Here is an 18,034-nt window from a genome sequence, read left to right as displayed (position 1 = left end):
TGGACCAGGAGCATTATATTCAATTGTATTTAGTTTTGTGCTCATTTTTACTAGAAGGGTATTAACATGATGAGGAGAGCTCAGAGAGGAGCAGCAAAAATGATCAAGGGGCTGGAGAGTTTTAATCTCTTTCAAATTCAAAGTGCTAACTTTATCTGTTTTAACCAAGCAGCCATTAGGAAGTAGGACACAAGTTTACAAATATCTAAAGTCTGTGAAATGGGAGAGAGAATTATTATTTAGTCCAATGGGAGTAATGGGATGAAATTAAGAAAGGGACAGTTTTGGTTGAACACCAGGAAAACTTTCCTACCCATGTTTCAGAGTAACAGCCATGTTAGTCTGTATTCGCAAAAAGAAAAGGAGTACTTGTGGCACCTTAGAGACTAACCAATTGATTTGAGCATAAGCTTTTGTGAGCTACAGCTCACTTCATCGGGTGCATACTGTGGAAAATACAGAAGATGTTTTTATACACACAAACCATGAAAAAATGGGTGTTTATCACTACAAAAGGTTTTCTCTCCCCCTACCCCACTCTCCTGCTGGTAATAGCTTATCTAAAGTGATCACTCTCCTTACAATGTATATGATAATCAAGATGGGCCATTTCTAGCACAAATCCAGGGTTTAACAAGAACGTCTGAGGAACAGTGGGGGGGGGGAGGAATAAACAAGGGGAAATAGGTTACTTTTTATAATGACTGAACCATTCCCAGTCTCTATTCAAGCCTAAGTTAATTGTATCCAATTTGCAAATTAATTCCAATTCAGCAGTCTCTCGTTGGAGTCTGTTTTCGAAGTTTTTTTGTTGAAGGATAGTCACTTTGAGATCAGAAATCACGTGACCAGAGAGATTGAAGTGTTCTCCGACTGGTTTATGAATGTTATAATTCTTGACATCTGATTTGTGTCCATTTATTCTTTTACGTAGAGACTGTCCAGTTTGACCAATGTACATGGCAGAGGGGCATTGCTGGCACATGATGGGAATATCACATTGGTAGATGTGCAGGTGAACGAGCCTTTGATAGTGTGGCTGATGTTATTAGGCCCTATGATAGTGTCCCCTGAATAGATATGTGGGCACAGTTGGCAACGGGCTTTGTTGCAAGGATAGGTTCCTGGGTTAGTGGTTCTGTTGTGTGGTATGTGGTTGCTGGTGAGTATTTGCTTCAGGTTGGGGGGCTGTCTGTAGGCAAGGACAGGCCTGTCTCCCAAGATTTGTGAGAGTGTTGGGTCATCCTTCAGGATAGGTTGTAGATCCTTGATAATGCGTTGGAGGGGTTTTCGTTGGGGGCTGAAGGTGACGGCTAGTGGCATTCTGTTATTTTCTTTGCTGGGCCTTTCCTGTAGTAGGTGACTTCTGTGTACTCTTCTGGCTCTATCAGTCTGTTTCTTCACTTCTGCAGGTGGGTATTGTAGTTGTAAGAATGCTCGATAGAGATCTTGTAGATGTTTGTCTCTGTCTGAGGGTTTGTGGGTTTGGGGGGGGGAGAGGGGGGAAGAAAACCTGGATTTGTGCTGGAAATGGCCCACCTTGATTATCATACACATTGTAAGGAGAGAGATCACTTTAGATAAGCTATTACCAGCAGGAGAGTGGGGTGTGGGGAGAGAAAACCTTTTCTAGTGATAAACACCCATTTTTTCATGGTTTGTGTGTATAAAAATATCTTCTGTATTTTCCACAGTATGCATCCGATGAAGTGAGCTGTAGCTCTCGAAAGCTTATGCTCAAATCAATTGGTTAGTCTCTAAGGTGCCACAAGTACTCCTTTTCTTTTTTCCTACCCATGAGATCAAAGAAATGGCAGACTCTCCCAAGGAAATTGGAGGAAGCCCCCCCTGGTTGGTCTATTAAACCCTGAAATTGAAGTGATAGTAGTGGCTCAATCCTGTAGCCTGTACTCTCGCAAAATTGGCAATGATTTCAGTGCCTTGCAGGCTCAGGTGCTTGGAGAGCATACATAGAGCATGCTCCTTCATTGGCCCTGAGAGACAGAAGGATCTAAGAAGTCTGCTGCCTGTAATCACTCTGATTATGGAGCTGAATTAGCTAGTAGCTCTGATAGTCATGCATGCAACCATTGTCCTATTAGAAACCCTATATTGTGCTCTGCTGTAACATTACCAAGCACCCTCCCCTGGTCTGAAAACCGGTGCACTTTGTGAGGCCAGAGAATTTCTTACCAAGGTTGAAGAAAATGAACCCAGGCATTTTGGAGCTAGAGAAGTAAAAATACACCTTTGTTAGAAACTCATAAATATTTTACACTTTTTTGTACCCGTTTCTGGGAAACAGCCTGATTTCAAGGCTGCAAACTCTAAAGACCCAACATGCTTTGTAAACTAGGGCAGAGATGAGATTGAGGCAAAAATAATTGAAGCTTGAATAAATATGCGCCATTTTCTCAAAGTTACTAATTGATTCTGCATGAAGAGAAGCTTTTCCTGCTGGAGTGCATGGCATGAATGAATGTTCTCAATGTCCTGGGGCAATGCTCAGTATATTGGGGAGGGGGTTGGAGTGAATCTTGGTTCCTTTCTCCGATGCTCATACAGCATTATCATCACTCTGGATAGCATCCCACATGGCTTGGAGATGCCGCAGGGAGCATGAAAAGGCTTGGGACGTTGTCTGGGCGCCTTGTGTTTCATTTGTCTTCGGTAACTCCTGTAAAAGAACCTGCTTTTCACAAAGCTTCCCTGACCCAAAGCATCCAGTAAGCAAATGTCATATATTCATTGAAAAGCCTGACTGAACCTAAAGGCTGGTAGTGTGGCCCAGAGCCTGCCAAGTGTGGGCCTTTTTGGCCAGTTGTGGGGAACATCCAGATAGATGCAGTGCCTCTAGGCCTGGAGACCATACGTCCCACTTTTAATAGGATAGTCTTGGTTTCATATGATGTCCTGGTGCCTTGAGAACTTTTAGTGGGACACCTGACATGGCCTGTTCTTTCCTTTCATCAGTCAAAATGTTTGTGTTTTTTCTAACTACAGAAAGTGGTAGAATTAGAGCAATGTAAATTACAGGAAAAAGTCGAGTGGAACCCAGCGTTCATGGTGCTGACCAGTATCTGCAGTGAATGAGCACAGTCACTACCAGAGCGGTGGTGCTGCTCGGAGTAAATGTTAGGGACACGTGTTGAGTCTTTCGTGGTAAACTCATTCAGATAAGTACTGAAAACACCCTTCCTCAGATACAGACGTATACCTGCCTCACTCTTGAGCCAGAAGCTGGGAGGAGTGACATCGGGTGCACACTGCAGCCAAAAACGTCAGTGGTCATTTGTCATCCCTGGGGACATTTCAGATCCCTAAATGAAGTGACCAAATAATTTTTTGTGGGTTGTTGTTTTTTGTTTTTTTGTAAATTTTAAGATATGGTTAATTTACTCCAACCTCGACTGGTGGGGTTGAGCATAGGAAAGGAGGCACTTTCAGAAATTGCTGAGTCTGAAATTTGACTAATAGGGCTACACTGCCACTTACTTTGGTATAACTGACATCGCTTGGGGTGTGAATAAGCGCCCCGCCCCGAGCGACATAAGTTACATCGACCTAAGTTCTGGTGTGCACAGCGCTTTGTTGTCAAGAGAGCTTCTCCAGCCAACACAGCTACTGCCTCTGGCAGAGGCGGTTTTATTATGCCGATGGAAGAGCTCTCTTCTGTCGGCACAGAGCAGCTACACCACATGCAGTACAGTGGTCAGTTCCAGTCTGTGGGTCAGGTGTAAAAGGTCACTGACATGAGGCTCATTTTGCAGTCGTGACTGTTCAGCTACTCAAGTTAAATGTCCCATTGACAGAATTAAAGTAAATATCTTTGTGAAACCTCCCATCCTCTGCTAACTTCATGCCTCTTGCCCATGACCAACCATCCCCGTCCATCCCTGAAACGCTCCTTTGTGTGCCCCCCAGCCATGGCCAGTCATGTACCTACATTGCCACATTTCTGTGAATTTCCCCTGTTCTCTTCCCCCACACCCATAGTGGAATCCTTTCCCCATAACTCTTTCTCTTCTGCATCCTTTCCCCTCCAGTACTTTCCTTCCCCTAACCCCCAGGGGAGAGTCTTTTCTCCCTGTCTCTGGCTGCGTCTCCCTCCTTGGCCCTCTGAGCTGTGGCTGGCACAGTGCCTTGGGAAGTTGCAGTGGGGGGAGCTGGAAGCTGGATCTGACTTGCAAAGTGTACAGTTAACACTCGGGCACTAAACAAAGGACAGTAATAAGCAGCATTGGCTGAAGTTGTGGGAGGCATGTGGATAACGGCATTGTAATGTTCCACCACTCTTTACTCCCTCCAGGCAGTGGTGGTGGGGAGAATGCTCCTTGACACTGCCAGCCAAGAACTGTCCTGACTTGAGAGCATTTAGAAAACATCTCCAGTTAGCTAGGTAGGCAAGGCTCCTGGAGACTCATGTTCAGGGGTCTGATGGCCTGGGCCCTTCCCCGCTGCACGGTGAGAGCTAAAGGGTTGGAGAACAAAAGAATCAGGTGTCCTCCTGGCCTGGGAAAGGGACAAAGCCCAGAGGAGGAGGGGCTTGAGGGGGGGTCATTTTGGGGCTGGCTGGGAACGAGGAGTGAAGTGCAGACGTGGTTGTCTGGCTCACTGCTCCCCAAAATGGACCCAGCTGAGGGGTCCTGTTCTCTGTACGTACAAGCTCTGTTTTAGACCATGTTCCTGTCATCTAATAAACCTCTGTTTTACTGGCTGGCTAAGAGTCACGTCTGACTGTGAAGTTGGGGTGCAGGGCCCTCTGGCTTCCCCAGGACCCCGCCTGGGCAGACTCGCTGTGGGAAGCGCACGGAGGGGCAGAGGATGCTGAATGCTCCGAGGTCAGACCCAGGAAGGTGGAAGCCGTGTGAGCTTTTTGCCCTGCAGACAGGTTGCTCACAGAGAGGTGACTTCACCAGAGTCCTTCCTGGCTTCATAGGGAGCAGTTCCAGAGCATCACCCGGGGACTCCGTGACAGTCTGTATCCACAAAAAGAACGGGAGTATTTGTGGCACCTTAGAGACTAACAAATTTATTAGAGCATAAGCTTTCATGGGCTACAGCCCACTTCATCGGATGCATAGAATGGAACATATAGTAAGAAGATATATATATACATACAGAGAAGGTGGAAGTTGCCATGCAAACGATAAGAGGCTAATTAAGATGAGCTATTATCAGCAGGAGAAAAAAAACTTTTGTAGTGATGATCAAGATAGTCCATTTAGACAGTTGACAAAGAAGGTGTGAGGATGGTAGGTAACATTGGGAAATAGATTCAATATGTGTAATGACCCAGCCACTCCCAGTCTCCATTCAAACCCAAGTTAATGGTATCTAGTTTGCATATTAATTTAAGCTCAGCAGTTTCTCGTTGGAGTCTGTTTTTGAAGCTTTTCTGTTGCAAAATTGCCACCCTTAAATCTTTTACTGAGTGGCCAGAGAGGTTGAAGTGTTCTCCTACCGGTTTTTGAATGTTATGATTTCTGATGTCAGTATTTGCTTCAGGTTCGGGGGCTGTCTGTAGGCAAGGACTGGTGTGTCTCCCAAGATCTGTGAGAGTGAGTTAAGTGAGTAAAAAGAAAAGGAGTACTAGTGGCACCTTAGAGACTAACCAATTTATTTGAGCATAAGCTTTCGTGAGCTATAGCTCACTTCATCGGATGCATTAAGTGGAAAATACAGTGAGGAGATTTATATACACGCACAACATGAAAAAATGGGTGTTATACACATTGTAAGGAGAGTGATCACTTAAGATGAGCTATTACCAGCAGGAGAGCGGGGTGAGGGGGACCTTTTTGTAGTGATAATCAAGGTGGGCCATTTCCAGCAGTTAACAGGAATGTCCGAGGAGCGGTGGGGAGGGGAAATAAACGTTTCCCCATATTTATTTCCCCACCCCCACCCCCCACTGCTCCTCGGACGGTCCTGCTAACTGCTGGAAATGGCCCACCTTGATTATCACTACAAAAGGTTTTCTCCCCCGCTCTCCTACTGGTAATAGCTCATCTTAAGTGATCACTCTCCTTACAGTGTGTATAGGTTGTAGATCCTTAATAATGCGTTGGAGGGGTTTTAGCTGGGGGCTGAAGGTAAAGGCTAGTGGCGTTCTGTTATTTTCTTTGTTAGGCCTGTCCTGTAGTAGGTGACTTCTGGGTACTCTTCTGGCTCTATCAATCTGTTTCTTCACTTCCGCAGGTGGGTATTGTAGTTGTAAGAATGCTTGATAGAGATCTTGTAGGTGTTTGTCTGTGTCTGAGGGATTGGAGCAAATGCGGTTGTATCGCAGAGCTTGGCTGTAGACGATGGATCGTGTGGTGTGCTCAGGGTGAAAGCTGGAGGCATGTAGGTAGGAATAGCAGTCAGTAGGTGATCAATATAGCGCAAGTAGAGTAGGGGCGTTAGGGGACGAGAGCTGAGGAAGTGTTGTTCTAAGTCAGCCATAAAAGTGTTGGCATACTGTGGGGCCAGGCGGGTACCCATAGCAGTGCCGCTGATTTGAAGGTATACATTGTCCCCAAATGTAAAATAGTTATGGGTAAGGACACTAGAGTGCTAATAAACGATGGTCACACAAACACCACCCTATACCGGAAACCTACTGACTGCTATTCCTACCTACATGCCTCCAGCTTTCACCCTGACCACACCACACGATCCATTGTCTACAGCCAATCTCTGCGATACAACCGCATTTGCTCCAACCCCTCAGACACAGACAAACACCTACAAGATCTCTATCAAGCATTCTTACAACTACAGTACCCACCTGCGGAAGTGAAGAAACAGATTGATAGAGCCAGAAGAGTACCCAGAAGTCACCTACTACAGGACAGGCCTAACAAAGAAAATAACAGAACACCACTAGCCGTCACCTTCAGCCCCCAACGAAAACCTCTCCAACGCATTATTAAGGATCTACAACCTATCCTGAAGGATGACCCAACACTCTCACAAATCTTGGGAGACAGGCCTGTCCTTGCCTACAGACAGCCCCCCAACCTGAAGCAAATACTCACCAGCAACCACATACCACACAACAGAACCACTAACCCAGGAACCTATCCTTGCAACAAAGCCCGTTGCCAACTGTGCCCACATATCTATTCGGGGGACACCATCACAGGGCCTAATAACATCAGCCACACTATCAGAGGCTTGTTCACCTGCACATCCACCAATGTGATATATGCCATCATGTGCCAACAATGCCCCTCTGCCATGTATATTGGTCAAACTGTGCAGTCTCTACGTAAAAGAATAAATGGACACAAATCAGATGTCAAGAATTATAACATTCATAAACCAGTCGGAGAACACTTCACTCTCTCTGGTCACACGATTACAGACATGAAAGTTGTGATATTACAACAAAAAAACTTCAAATCCAGACTCCAGCGAGAGAGTGCTGAATTGGAATTAATTTGCAAATTGGATACAATTAACTTAGGCTTGAATAGAGACTGGGAGTGGCTAAGTCATTATGCAAGGTAACCTATTTCCCCTTATTTTTTCCTACCCACCCCCCCCTCAGATGTTCTTGTTAAACCCTGGATTTGTGCTGGAAATGGCCCACCTTGATTATCATACACATTGTAAGGAGAGTGATCACTTTAGATAAGCTATTACCAGCAGGAGAGTGGGGTGGGGGAAGGTATTTTTTCATGCTTTGTGTGTATAAAAAGATCTTCTACACTTTCCACAGTATGCATCCGATGAAGTGAGCTGTAGCTCACGAAAGCTTATGCTCAAATCAATTGGTTAGTCTCTAAGGTGCCACAAGTACTCCTTTTCTTTTTGCGAATACAGACTAACACGGCTGTTACTCTGAAACCTGTCATTACTTTCTAAAAGTTTCATCCCTCTAACATCTGCATGTAAACCTCCTGAATGATGTGCACACTTTTGGACATAGTCTTTTTTAAAAACTCTTGACAGGTGGCTCATTTAGTAACGTTAGGGTAAGGCCTGTAGCACAGTTACAACGGAGTTCGCAAATCTGGTCCCAAAACAGCTGCCCCTTGATCCGGTTACAGTCTAGTGTAGTGTGGCCCTTAAACCTCCATGGAAACACGCCCAAGACTTTAGTCTGGCTACAGAAAACCATTGAGTCTCTCTCTGTTACCAGTTGGAAGTGTTTTGTAATAGCCTTGGGAATGAACAGCTGTGAAGTGTAAGCAGATGCACTGCTGTGGACATGTTTGTAGTACAGATAGACCCAAGTGTCTAATCCTGACAGTGAAAGGGCTCTTCTGTGCTGGAAGTTTGCCTGAGGTAGTATAGTGTGATTGGCTTGGGCTCGTGGCGTGTCATTCAAACACCACCTCTTGGTTGACTAGGTTTCCACTTTTTCTCTCTGAACAGAGGGATTCCTTCTTCAGATGTGTCTGGGTTTCTATACCCCATCATTCATCTCGCCATATGCCAGTTACCTCGGAGGAATGGTCCCTGACCATTAGCTCAGGGTGCAGCCATAAGCATGTTTGCCTTGAACAGAGAAGGTCTGAGGGCCTTAGCCTGCTACTTCATTCCTGCTGGTCCAAAGCCCTGGATGTTCTCTAGCGTGTTAGGGAGCTGTTGATACCTGAACAGAACAAGGTGTTGAAAAGGTCAGGCTGTTGTCTGGGCAGTGGAGAGCAGCTGGTGATGGAAATCCAGTTGAGAGTTTATCTTGTAAATGGTTTCAGAGTTAACAGCCGTGTTAGTCTGTATTCGCAAAAAGAAAAGGAGTACTTGTAGCTCCTTAGAGACTAACCAATTTATTTGAGCATAAGCTTTCGTGAGCTATAGCTCACTTTATCGGATGCATACTGTGGAAAACAGTATGCATCCGATGAAGTGAGCTGTAGCTCACGAAAGCTTATGCTCAAATAAAAAAGTTTATGCTCAAATAAATTGGTTAGTCTCTAAGGTGCCACAAGTCCTCCTTTCCTTTTATCTTGTAAATGTTCTCAGTGTGGCTTTTGGCAGGCACTAACTCTGGATCTTTAATTTGGACTTCGGGAAGATTCCTGCCTTTCTTTAGCTCTTGAGGTGATGCTCGGGCCTGAGAGGGTAAAGAGACTTCTGTTCTGCAGGCATGTCTGCACTGGCGATATTTTCTGAACAGTTCCCACTGTTGCTATTACTTACCCAGTGCAGCTGCATTGGAGTTGGCAGCACTAGGAGCCCTGGCATACACAGGGCTCCTATAGCCATTTTAAACAGTCAGTTTAAAACTGTTCAGACTGATGGATACAGCGTGAAAAGTGACCCAGGGTTGTGAGTTCAATCCTTGAGGGGGCCATTTAGGGATCTGGGGCAAAAACTTGTGGATTGGTCCTGCTTTAAGCAGGGGGTTGGACTAGATGACCTCTTGAGGTCCCTTCCAACCCTGATATTCTATGATTCTATGAAAAGTGCTGGCAGCCACGGGAGCCTTGTCTGCACTAGGGCTTCCAGCTGTGCTAACACCAGGGCAGTTGCCCCTGGGTTAGCTACATTTGGAAATATTTCGATAATGCCCATGGGGCAGTGCCCCCTAAGTGATCAGTGCTCTGCCTGGGCAGGGCAGTGGACATAGAGGTGTGTACTTGTGAGCTCCCTAGCAAGAGGAAGCTGTAGGGTGGGAGAGGACAGCCCCCTTGTCCCCTCCACCTGATCAGGCAGTGTTTATCTGCTGGGTGGTGAAGGCTGTGAGCACGGGTGAGTTGCAGTCCAGGGAGGTTTGGGACCTCATTGCTGTGGTTCTGTGGAACTGAGTATCCCAAAGCAGCAAGCTTGGAGCGGGAGCCCCTGTGGGAGCAGGAGGAGGGGCTCAGGGTGAGCGCACAAAGCGAGCTGCTTGCTATTGTTCCTGCACATTCCTGCACATGCTGTCTGGGTAGTGAAGGCTGTGTGGCAGGTGCCTCTGGGGGCGTGCTGCAGGCCAGGACTGCATTTCCCAGCAGGCTCCTCTCACTCAGCTTGCAGCTTAGTTTGAAGGGGGGATGTGTCAGCAGAATCCCGGCTCTGCGTGTGGGGGTGGGGAGGGGGTGAATCCTTATGGCCGGTTTGCTGGTGTCTCCATTTTCCATGCAGTCTGTCAAGGAGGCACTCAGATGGCTTCCTTAGGAGATAGGTGGAGTCTCTCCATCCTCCCTCCCTCGCCTCCATTGTCAGCGGCGGCACCAGCAGACACACCTGCTGTAGTTGCTTGCAGCAGGAATGCTCCTGCCCGCCTTTGAGGGATGGGAAGGCTGCATTAATCGGGTGTGATTGTGAGAGCGTCGCTGCCGGCAGCAGCAAAGGACCAGAGAAGGGCGATGCTGCTTGTGTGTGCCCAGCCCAGCCTCCACCTCTGGAAATGAACATGAGTCTGCCGGGCCGTAGTTCCTGCTCCATGCTCAACTGCTTTGTAAGTGCTTCTCTTCTCCTCCCTGCTGTCTGAGTCTCTGCATGCAGGGCTGCAGGCCAGGTTCCCTCTCCGTCTCCTGTCCTGAGGCAGGGAAGGGGCAGCCATCCCAGATTCAGCCTGTCCTTGAGTTGGGCATCCTGCAGATCCTCGCTCCCCTCCCTGCTCTGGACCTGCCTGGGCTCGACATGCTGCTCTTGCTCTGCCCCAGCTGCTTTTTCTTGTGGAAAGGAATCTTCCCTCCCCCGACTTCCATCCCACTGATTCCACGTGGTCCTGGGAGAAGCCCTGTACCCTACTCGTCCTGCAGCGGTTGCCTACAGTTTCCCGGGGCCACAGTTCTAACTAGCCCATGGCTGTGAATTGGCCAGAGAGGCCAGAGTGAGTGTGGTGTGCTGCGCAGAATCCTACCCAGCCCCTGTCTGCAGCTGCAAAATTACAGTATGACAGCAGCAGGCACCTAGGGGGAATCCCTGAGTACCCACCCTGCCTGATGCTGCCTGGGAAGGGGACAAATAGGGAGGGGATCCCAGAGCTCCCACCCCATTGACATGCCCTGCAAAGAGGACATGGGGCCAGAGGAGCCCTGGCCCCATTGCATGATGCTGGCTAGGAAGGAAATGAGGAGACACGGCTGGCTGAAGTCCTGTTTAGTTCTGTTCCCGGGGCTGCTTCTCTCACACACACACACCCCCCCGCCGCGTTACTGAGTGGCTGCATAGTGATGTCTGGTGTGGCAGGTACACTTCTGGGGGTTGGTACGCTGCAGCCACCTGGCCACAGGCCTTGCTCACTGTCTCCCCTGGAGAGACACTGCTACTTCCTTGCCTTCGTGCTTTCCTGCTTCATCACTACTTGGCTAGCAGTGAGCGAAGCTGGGTGGGAGCTGACTGCTGGCTTGCAGGGCTCTTGCTCCAAGCCATTGCTGTTCCCCTGGAGACTCTCCAGGGAGCCTGCCCCTCTTCATTACTGGTGACCAGTAGGGGCAGAAGCATGTGGATGTCTCCCTGATGTCTACACGCACGCACCTGCAACGTGGCTGGTCACTAGGGAATTACAGTGAGTTGGCTTCCAGCTGGGAGTGGTGCCATGTTTTTATAGTGACTGAAAGGGAAGTTTCATAAACTTTAAGACCAGAGGGGGCAATTGTATCATCTAGTAGGCCATGAAGTTTCATCTAGTGACCTCTGTATGGAGCCCAAAGTCTTAAAATAGACCAAAGCATTTCAGTCCCCAGGAGATTAAACTGTGCACACAGGTGGAGAACAGGAGAGACTGAGTTGCCACTGATGGCCACAACCCCTGCAATGACAGAGAGCTGATTAGGTGAGACGTGCCTAGCTGATCCCAGAAGGTGAGCTGACCCCATGCTGCAGAAGAAGGTGAAAAACCCCTCAAGATCCCTGCTAATCTGATGTGGGACGTAAGGGACTTTCCAACCCCAAGTCTGGCGATCAGTTGGACTCTCGGCACGTGACCAAGACACACTAGCCAGGCAGCTAGAAAGGATTTCCTGTATCACCTCAGAGCACTGGTCTAGCCTGCTCGGTGTCCCGTCTCCAGCTGTGGAGAATCACTGATGCTTCAGAGGAAGGCAAAAAAAATCCCAGATTATATGTAGCCAGTTATGCATTGGAAAAACAATGCCTTCCTGATCCCTGCAGGCAAGTGGCTGGCTGAAACCTTGAAGCATGACACTGGATTAGTCATTATCTTAATGCGGAGCTGTAGTGTTATGAGCATATTGAGGACAAAGCAGGCAATCCCATTCGCCCCAAGGCCCGGGAAGAAAGGGGATGAGCAGGGGGACCCGCAGATCCACACATTGCAAGGCCCAGCAGGGGCCACAATAACTGCTCAGCCCAACCCCTATGCACACAGGCTACAGAACTTCTTGAAGTTGGATTAAAGCATCTCCTGTAAGTGATGGAAAGAAGATGGTTCTCAGAACTGGCATCATACCTATACTGAGCCGGCTCCTTAGGAGAGCCCCTTGTGCGGTAGGCTGTAGCTTGCTTCACATCCCTATTGTGCTACCCAGATACTAGTTGAGCTCCTTGCTACCTTTGTGGCTAGCAGTTCTGGGACTTAGTGAAAGCCAGGATGGAGGTCTGATGACCCTATGGCCATAGATTATTTAGACATAAGCTAGAACGCATAGTGATAGAAGTACTATTCACTCCATGCCAGGTGGGTGTGTCTTTAGGCTGCCCTCGGGAGAACCTCAAGGCCTGTGTGTGTGAGTTGATTGTACACTGTTCTAGCACCAGGCAGAGGGATAGGGCATGGGCGTGTGTGCATTGTGTGTATATGAGGGTGACCAGAGAGCAAGTGTGGAAAATCTGGTGGGGGATAATAGGAACCTATATGTGAGACAGCCCCAAATATTGGGACTGTCCCTATAAAATCAGGACATCTGGTCACCCTAGCACATGTGTATGTGTGAGGTGCTAGCTGATACATTGTGCCCTGCGGAGGGAGGTGTGTGAAGTGTTAGCCCTATGTTCTGTGTACTGTGGAGAGGCACACGGTGGTGGGGGGGAATGAGAGAAGTATTAGACCCACGATATTTGTGTGGAGGGGGCTGGGCCTGCACTCTGTGCTCCATGGGATACTCTTGGGGGAATTCTGCGCCAAAAAATTAAAAATCTGCACATTTTATTTGTCAAAATAACACTACATAATCACACCAGTTTCAATTATTTTGATAATTTATTTCAAAATACCTATCAGCAAGTATGTCTGTAACAATATAGACACATACACAAATTCCCCCAGGAGCAGAGTGTTAAAGAAACCCCTATGTCAGTCCAGTGCCTGTTTCTCTGATCCTGTTTCTCCATCTCCCCCTGCCCCCGCCCCTGAGCCCAGCTGGGGGACCAGACACCCAGAGCCCAGCTGTGTCCTCCCCCACCCCCCAGCCAGACACCCGCACCCTCTCCCCTCAAAGTCCAGCTGCGGGGCCCCCCCGGCCCAGACACCTGCTGCCTTACCTCCCAGAGCCCAACCATGCTCCACCTCCCACTCAGAGCCCAGGGATCCAGTGGGAGAAGCCATCTGATGCTCGGTCCCAAGCTTGTGTGGAGTTTCCCGTGCACCCGTGTGTGGAGCTTCCCTCAGGGCATGCCGGGAACGGCAGCTGCTGGGAACCCTCTAACTCTCTCCCACTCCCCCTGGCAGTGTGTTCTATGAGTGAGCTGGGCTTTGCCAGGTCCTGTGGCCCCTAATGGTGGCTAGCAGCATTGCAGCCCATTTCTGTGGGAGAAAGGAAATTCTGTGCAAAAACCAGCAGTTTCTGCAACATTTTGCATTGCGCAGTAGCACAGAATTCCCCCAGGAGTAATGAGGATGAGTCCGTGTGCACTTTGCCTCTGAGTTTTATATTCAATGCTAGAGAATGCTGACATCTTCATTTTAAAAGTCTGGTATGAAATTACTGTGCTGGTGTGATGTGTATATTTAAACCCTTATAACTTAGCCAAATAACTAGGCCACCATGGTCTGTTATGGAGACTAGCCTTGTGTCAGATTTCAAGTTTCTTCCCCAAAAGGCTCGGGCACAAAGGTTTTTTTATTTTAAAATCACAAGCTTTTGTTTTTTTGATGATTGTGAAAGTGTGTGTGTTTTCTCCAAGCCTAGACCTCACTCGTGACCAGTGAATAAAACCAGTTTGAGAAACTCTAGAAGAAAATTAGTTTAAGAGATCTTTCAATGAAAGTTAGACTTCTAAACTGCTTTTCTCCCAAAGTCTTACCCTGTCCAGTTAATATCCACTTTTAAAAAATCTTCTTCTAAGAAAGGAAACAAGTCCTTAAATGAGAGAGGAAAAAATTGCCTTTTTGCACAATTTAGAAGTGGGTGAAAATTAAGGTTAGATTTCCATACGTGCTAGTGATTTTGGGTTCCCGGTTTGAGGTATCCTAACAGGGCCTCTGAGAATTAGATCTCTTTACAGAGTCTCAAGTGGGCACCAAAAATGGAGGTCCCCAAAATCTCTAGTCACTTCTGAAAATCTTGTTTTAGACTCATAATGGAAATTCTCACGGTCTTATCCTCGATATTTGTTTTATGGGACTTCATGTTTATAAGCGCCACAAGACCACTGATGGAGTTTAAATGTTCAGAGACTTTCATGGAGCTTCAAAGTGTCCATCTTTTATCATCTAATTCCCTAGGTTTCCACTCGACTTAATAAAAATGATCTAGTGCTGTATTCTGATTGAGCAGTAATGCCTGTAGCAAAGTGGGAATTAATCCATGATGTCTGTGAGATAATTTAGGTTAAAAAAGTTACTTTTCAAAAGTGAAAAAACAAACTGTTTTTCCAAATCCGTAACCTGGGAGTACCTTGTCCAATTAACCTCAAACTGCTCCCAGACTTTTCTTGCCTGAGTGTGTGTTTTGTTTGGAATGCAGGGTGAAGAAGGCCCTCCCAGTTTGGAGTACATCCAGGCCAAGGACTTGTTCCCCCCAAAAGAGCTGGTTAAGGAGGAAGAGTCTCTACAGGTAAGGATGTAAGAACCCAGGAAACCATCCACTGAAGAACACTGTGTAAATCGCAGGCCACATGCTCATGAGTGGTAGAGGTTACCTTCAGAGAACAGGCTTCTTCCCTGAGCTTGCAGGCTGCTGACTTGCAGCTGCTGTGTGCTCCTCCTGACCCTCCTCTTCCTCCACACCAAGATGTTCTGATTTACACTGTGCTGCCGTAGCCACAAGGGGATGGGAACGTAACTGAGGAATGACATAGTGCAGAGTTGTCCTGGGCGTGCTCCCTTCTCCTGCTGTGCTGTCAGCAAGAGGGGGGTGAGTGTTGCAACAGGCTCTACGCTGACTCTCTGCTGATGGAAGACCTTCCTGGGCCACTTAGGCTGGTTGTAGGGCCAGACTGTCTCATAGTGTGGCACTAAGCATCCGGCAACAAATCTGGTCCATTGTGTGGTGATGTGGCTTTGTCGTACTGTGGAGGCACAGACCAGAGCGGCTGGAAGGAGAGAGATCCCTGAAGGGGCTTTGGGATGACATAGATAGATAGATAGATAGATAGATGCTATGGAAGCACCTATGCGAGCAAGGAGAGTGTCACAGATTGATGCTTTGACCAAAGCTGCTTGATTCTCCTGCTGCCTCAGCGCAGACCACTCCCTTACATGTCTCCCTTACATCTCCTCCTGTACCTGGAGCCAGGCTCTGGCTCCAGACTTGCACTTGGTGCTCTACTGTTCCCAAGGTCATTGGTCCAGATGGCAGGGCTGTGCTGAGCTACATTCATAGGCCCTAGGCTGAGGAATGAATAAGGGGTTGAAAATTGAGGGTCATGGGAAGCGGAAGACCCTAGGTTGTGAGAGGGACGGCATGGGGTCAGATTACAAGGAAGTTCACCGAAGAATTGGCGTAGGATGACTGATCTGTCATGTCACCATTCTGTGAGAGACATCCTCTAAACCAAATCCTGAACAGAACTGTATATAGCCGGGCGCACTGCAACAGTAGCTTTCTGCTGACAGACCTTACAGTTCAGCATCAAAGGAGTAATTCACATGCACAAATTCATACTGTTCTCTTAAGTTAAAGTATGATTCAAAGGGCACCATCAATTTGAGATCAAGTTGACTTTGAACAATGAGTTAGAAATTGTGACACTTGCTCCACCTGTCAGTTTGTTCCATGATTACCCCCTTCCAATTGTTATAACTTTACAAACCTATTGTTAAAAAGGTTCTTGCTGCTTATTTGCCATGTGAAAGAGCCACACTAACCTGGGAAGCAGCGACTGACTAGACAGAAAGTGCTGCCAAAAGCAGACATAAACTGCAAAAAAAGAATAGTTTTCCCCAATCTCTGTCAGGTAAAAGCTTCGGTATTGCATAAAACTCTTAAGAACACAAATTTCAGGCAGAAGTGGTTTTTAAGTTGATGGTGCCCTTTAAGGTTGTTAACATTTATAAATAACTAGGGCTGTCAAGTGATTTAAAAAAATTAATTGTGTGATTAAAAAAATTAATTGCTCTGTTATACAATAATAGAATACCATTTATTTAAATATTTTTGGATGTTTTCTACATTTTCAAGTATATTGATTTCAATTATAACAGAATACAAAGTGTACAGTGCTCACTTTATATTTTTTATTACAAATATTTGCACTGTAAAAAACAAAAGAAATAGTATTTTTCAATTCAATACAAGTACTGTCATGCAATCTCTTTATCATGAAAGTTGAACTTACAAATGTTGAATTATGTACAAAAAATAACTGCATTCAAAAGTAAAACAATGTAAAACTTCAGAGCCTACAAGTCCACTCAGTCCTACTTCTTGTTCAGCCAATCACTCAGACAAACAAGTTTGTTTACATTTGCAGGAGATAATGCTGCCCGCTTCTTGTTCACAATGTCACCTGAAAGTGAGAACAGGTGTTCTCATGGCAATGTTGTAGCCAGCGTTACAAGATATTTACATGCTAGATGCACTAAAGATTCATATGTCCCTTCATGCTTCAACCACCATTCTAGAGGACATGCGTCCATGCTCATGATGGATTCTGCTTGATAACTGTCCAAAGCAGTGTGGACTGATGGATGCATGTTCATTTTCATCATCTAAGTCAGATGCCACCAGCAGAAGGTTGATTTTCTTTTTTGATTGTTCGGGTTGTGTAGTTTCCACATTGGAGTGTTGCTCTTTTAAGACGTCTGAAAGCATGCTCCACAGCTCGTCCCTCTCAGATTTTGGAAGGCACTTCAGATTCTTAAACCATGGGTTGAGTGCTGTAGCTAACTTTAGAAATCTCACATTGGTACTTGCTTTGCGTTTTGTCAAATCTGCAGTGACCATCATCCAAGACTACTATAACATGAAATATATGGCAGAATGCAGGTAAAATGGAGCAGGGGACATACAATTATCCCCCAAGGAGTTCAGTCACAAATTTAATTAACGGATTATTTTTTTAACGAGTGTCATAAGTGTGGAAGCATGTCCTCTGGAATGGTGTCCAAAGAATGAAGGGGCATGTTTAGCATATCTGGCAAGTAAATACCTTGCAATGCTGGCTACAAAAGTCCCATGTTGAATGCCTGTTCTCACTTTCTGGTAACATAAATAAGAAGTGGTCAGCATTATCTCCCGTAAATGTAAACAAACTTGTTTGTCTTAGCGATTGGCTGAATGAGAAGTAGGACTGAGTGCACTTGTAGGCTCTAAAGTTTTGCATTGTTTTGTTTTTGAGTGCAGTTATGTAACAAAAAAAAAATCTACATTTGTAAGTTGCACTTTTACCATAAAGAAATTGCACTACAGTACTTGTATGAGGTGAATTGAAAAATACTGTTTCTTTTGTTTTAATTTTTACAGTGCAAATATTTGTAATAAAAAATATCAAGTGAGCACTCTACACTTTGTATTTTGTGTTGTAATTGAAATCAATATATTTGAAAATGTAGAAAAACATCCAAAATATTGAATAAATTTCAATTGGTATTCTGTTGTTTAACAATGTGATTAATCGTGATTAATTTTTTTGAGTTAATTGTGTGAGTTAACTGCAATTAATTGACTGCCCTATAAATAACTTGAGGGGAGAAATCCTTGATAACTTAAAAAAATTTGGAGAGCCAGGAAATTCAGTGTTTAGGCCACAAAAGTATATGAAATTA

General features: G+C 46.2%; 1 protein-coding gene across 9 annotated transcripts in view; it reads left to right on the top strand.

Annotated features, from left to right (window-relative positions):
• The window catches only part of MTMR4 (myotubularin related protein 4), a 133,634-nt gene that overhangs the window by 74,046 nt on the left and 41,554 nt on the right, over positions 1-18,034 (top strand). For 7 of the 9 annotated variants that reach the window (XM_048823880.2, XM_048823877.2, XM_048823881.2 and 4 more), the window contains one exon: positions 14,793-14,882. In XM_048823880.2, the coding sequence (XP_048679837.2) occupies positions 14,793-14,882 (90 nt within the window). Of the gene's footprint in view, positions 1-10,024; positions 10,379-14,792; positions 14,883-18,034 lie in introns of those variants that run through there. The other 2 variants (XM_075120750.1, XM_048823875.2) reach the window with 1 other exon arrangement.

Source organism: Caretta caretta, chromosome 17, assembly GCF_965140235.1.
Source record: "Caretta caretta isolate rCarCar2 chromosome 17, rCarCar1.hap1, whole genome shotgun sequence".
NCBI lineage: Eukaryota > Metazoa > Chordata > Testudines > Cheloniidae > Caretta > Caretta caretta.
The sequence above is the reverse complement of the archived record's forward strand: the minus strand, read 5'-3'. Positions and strand labels throughout refer to the sequence as shown.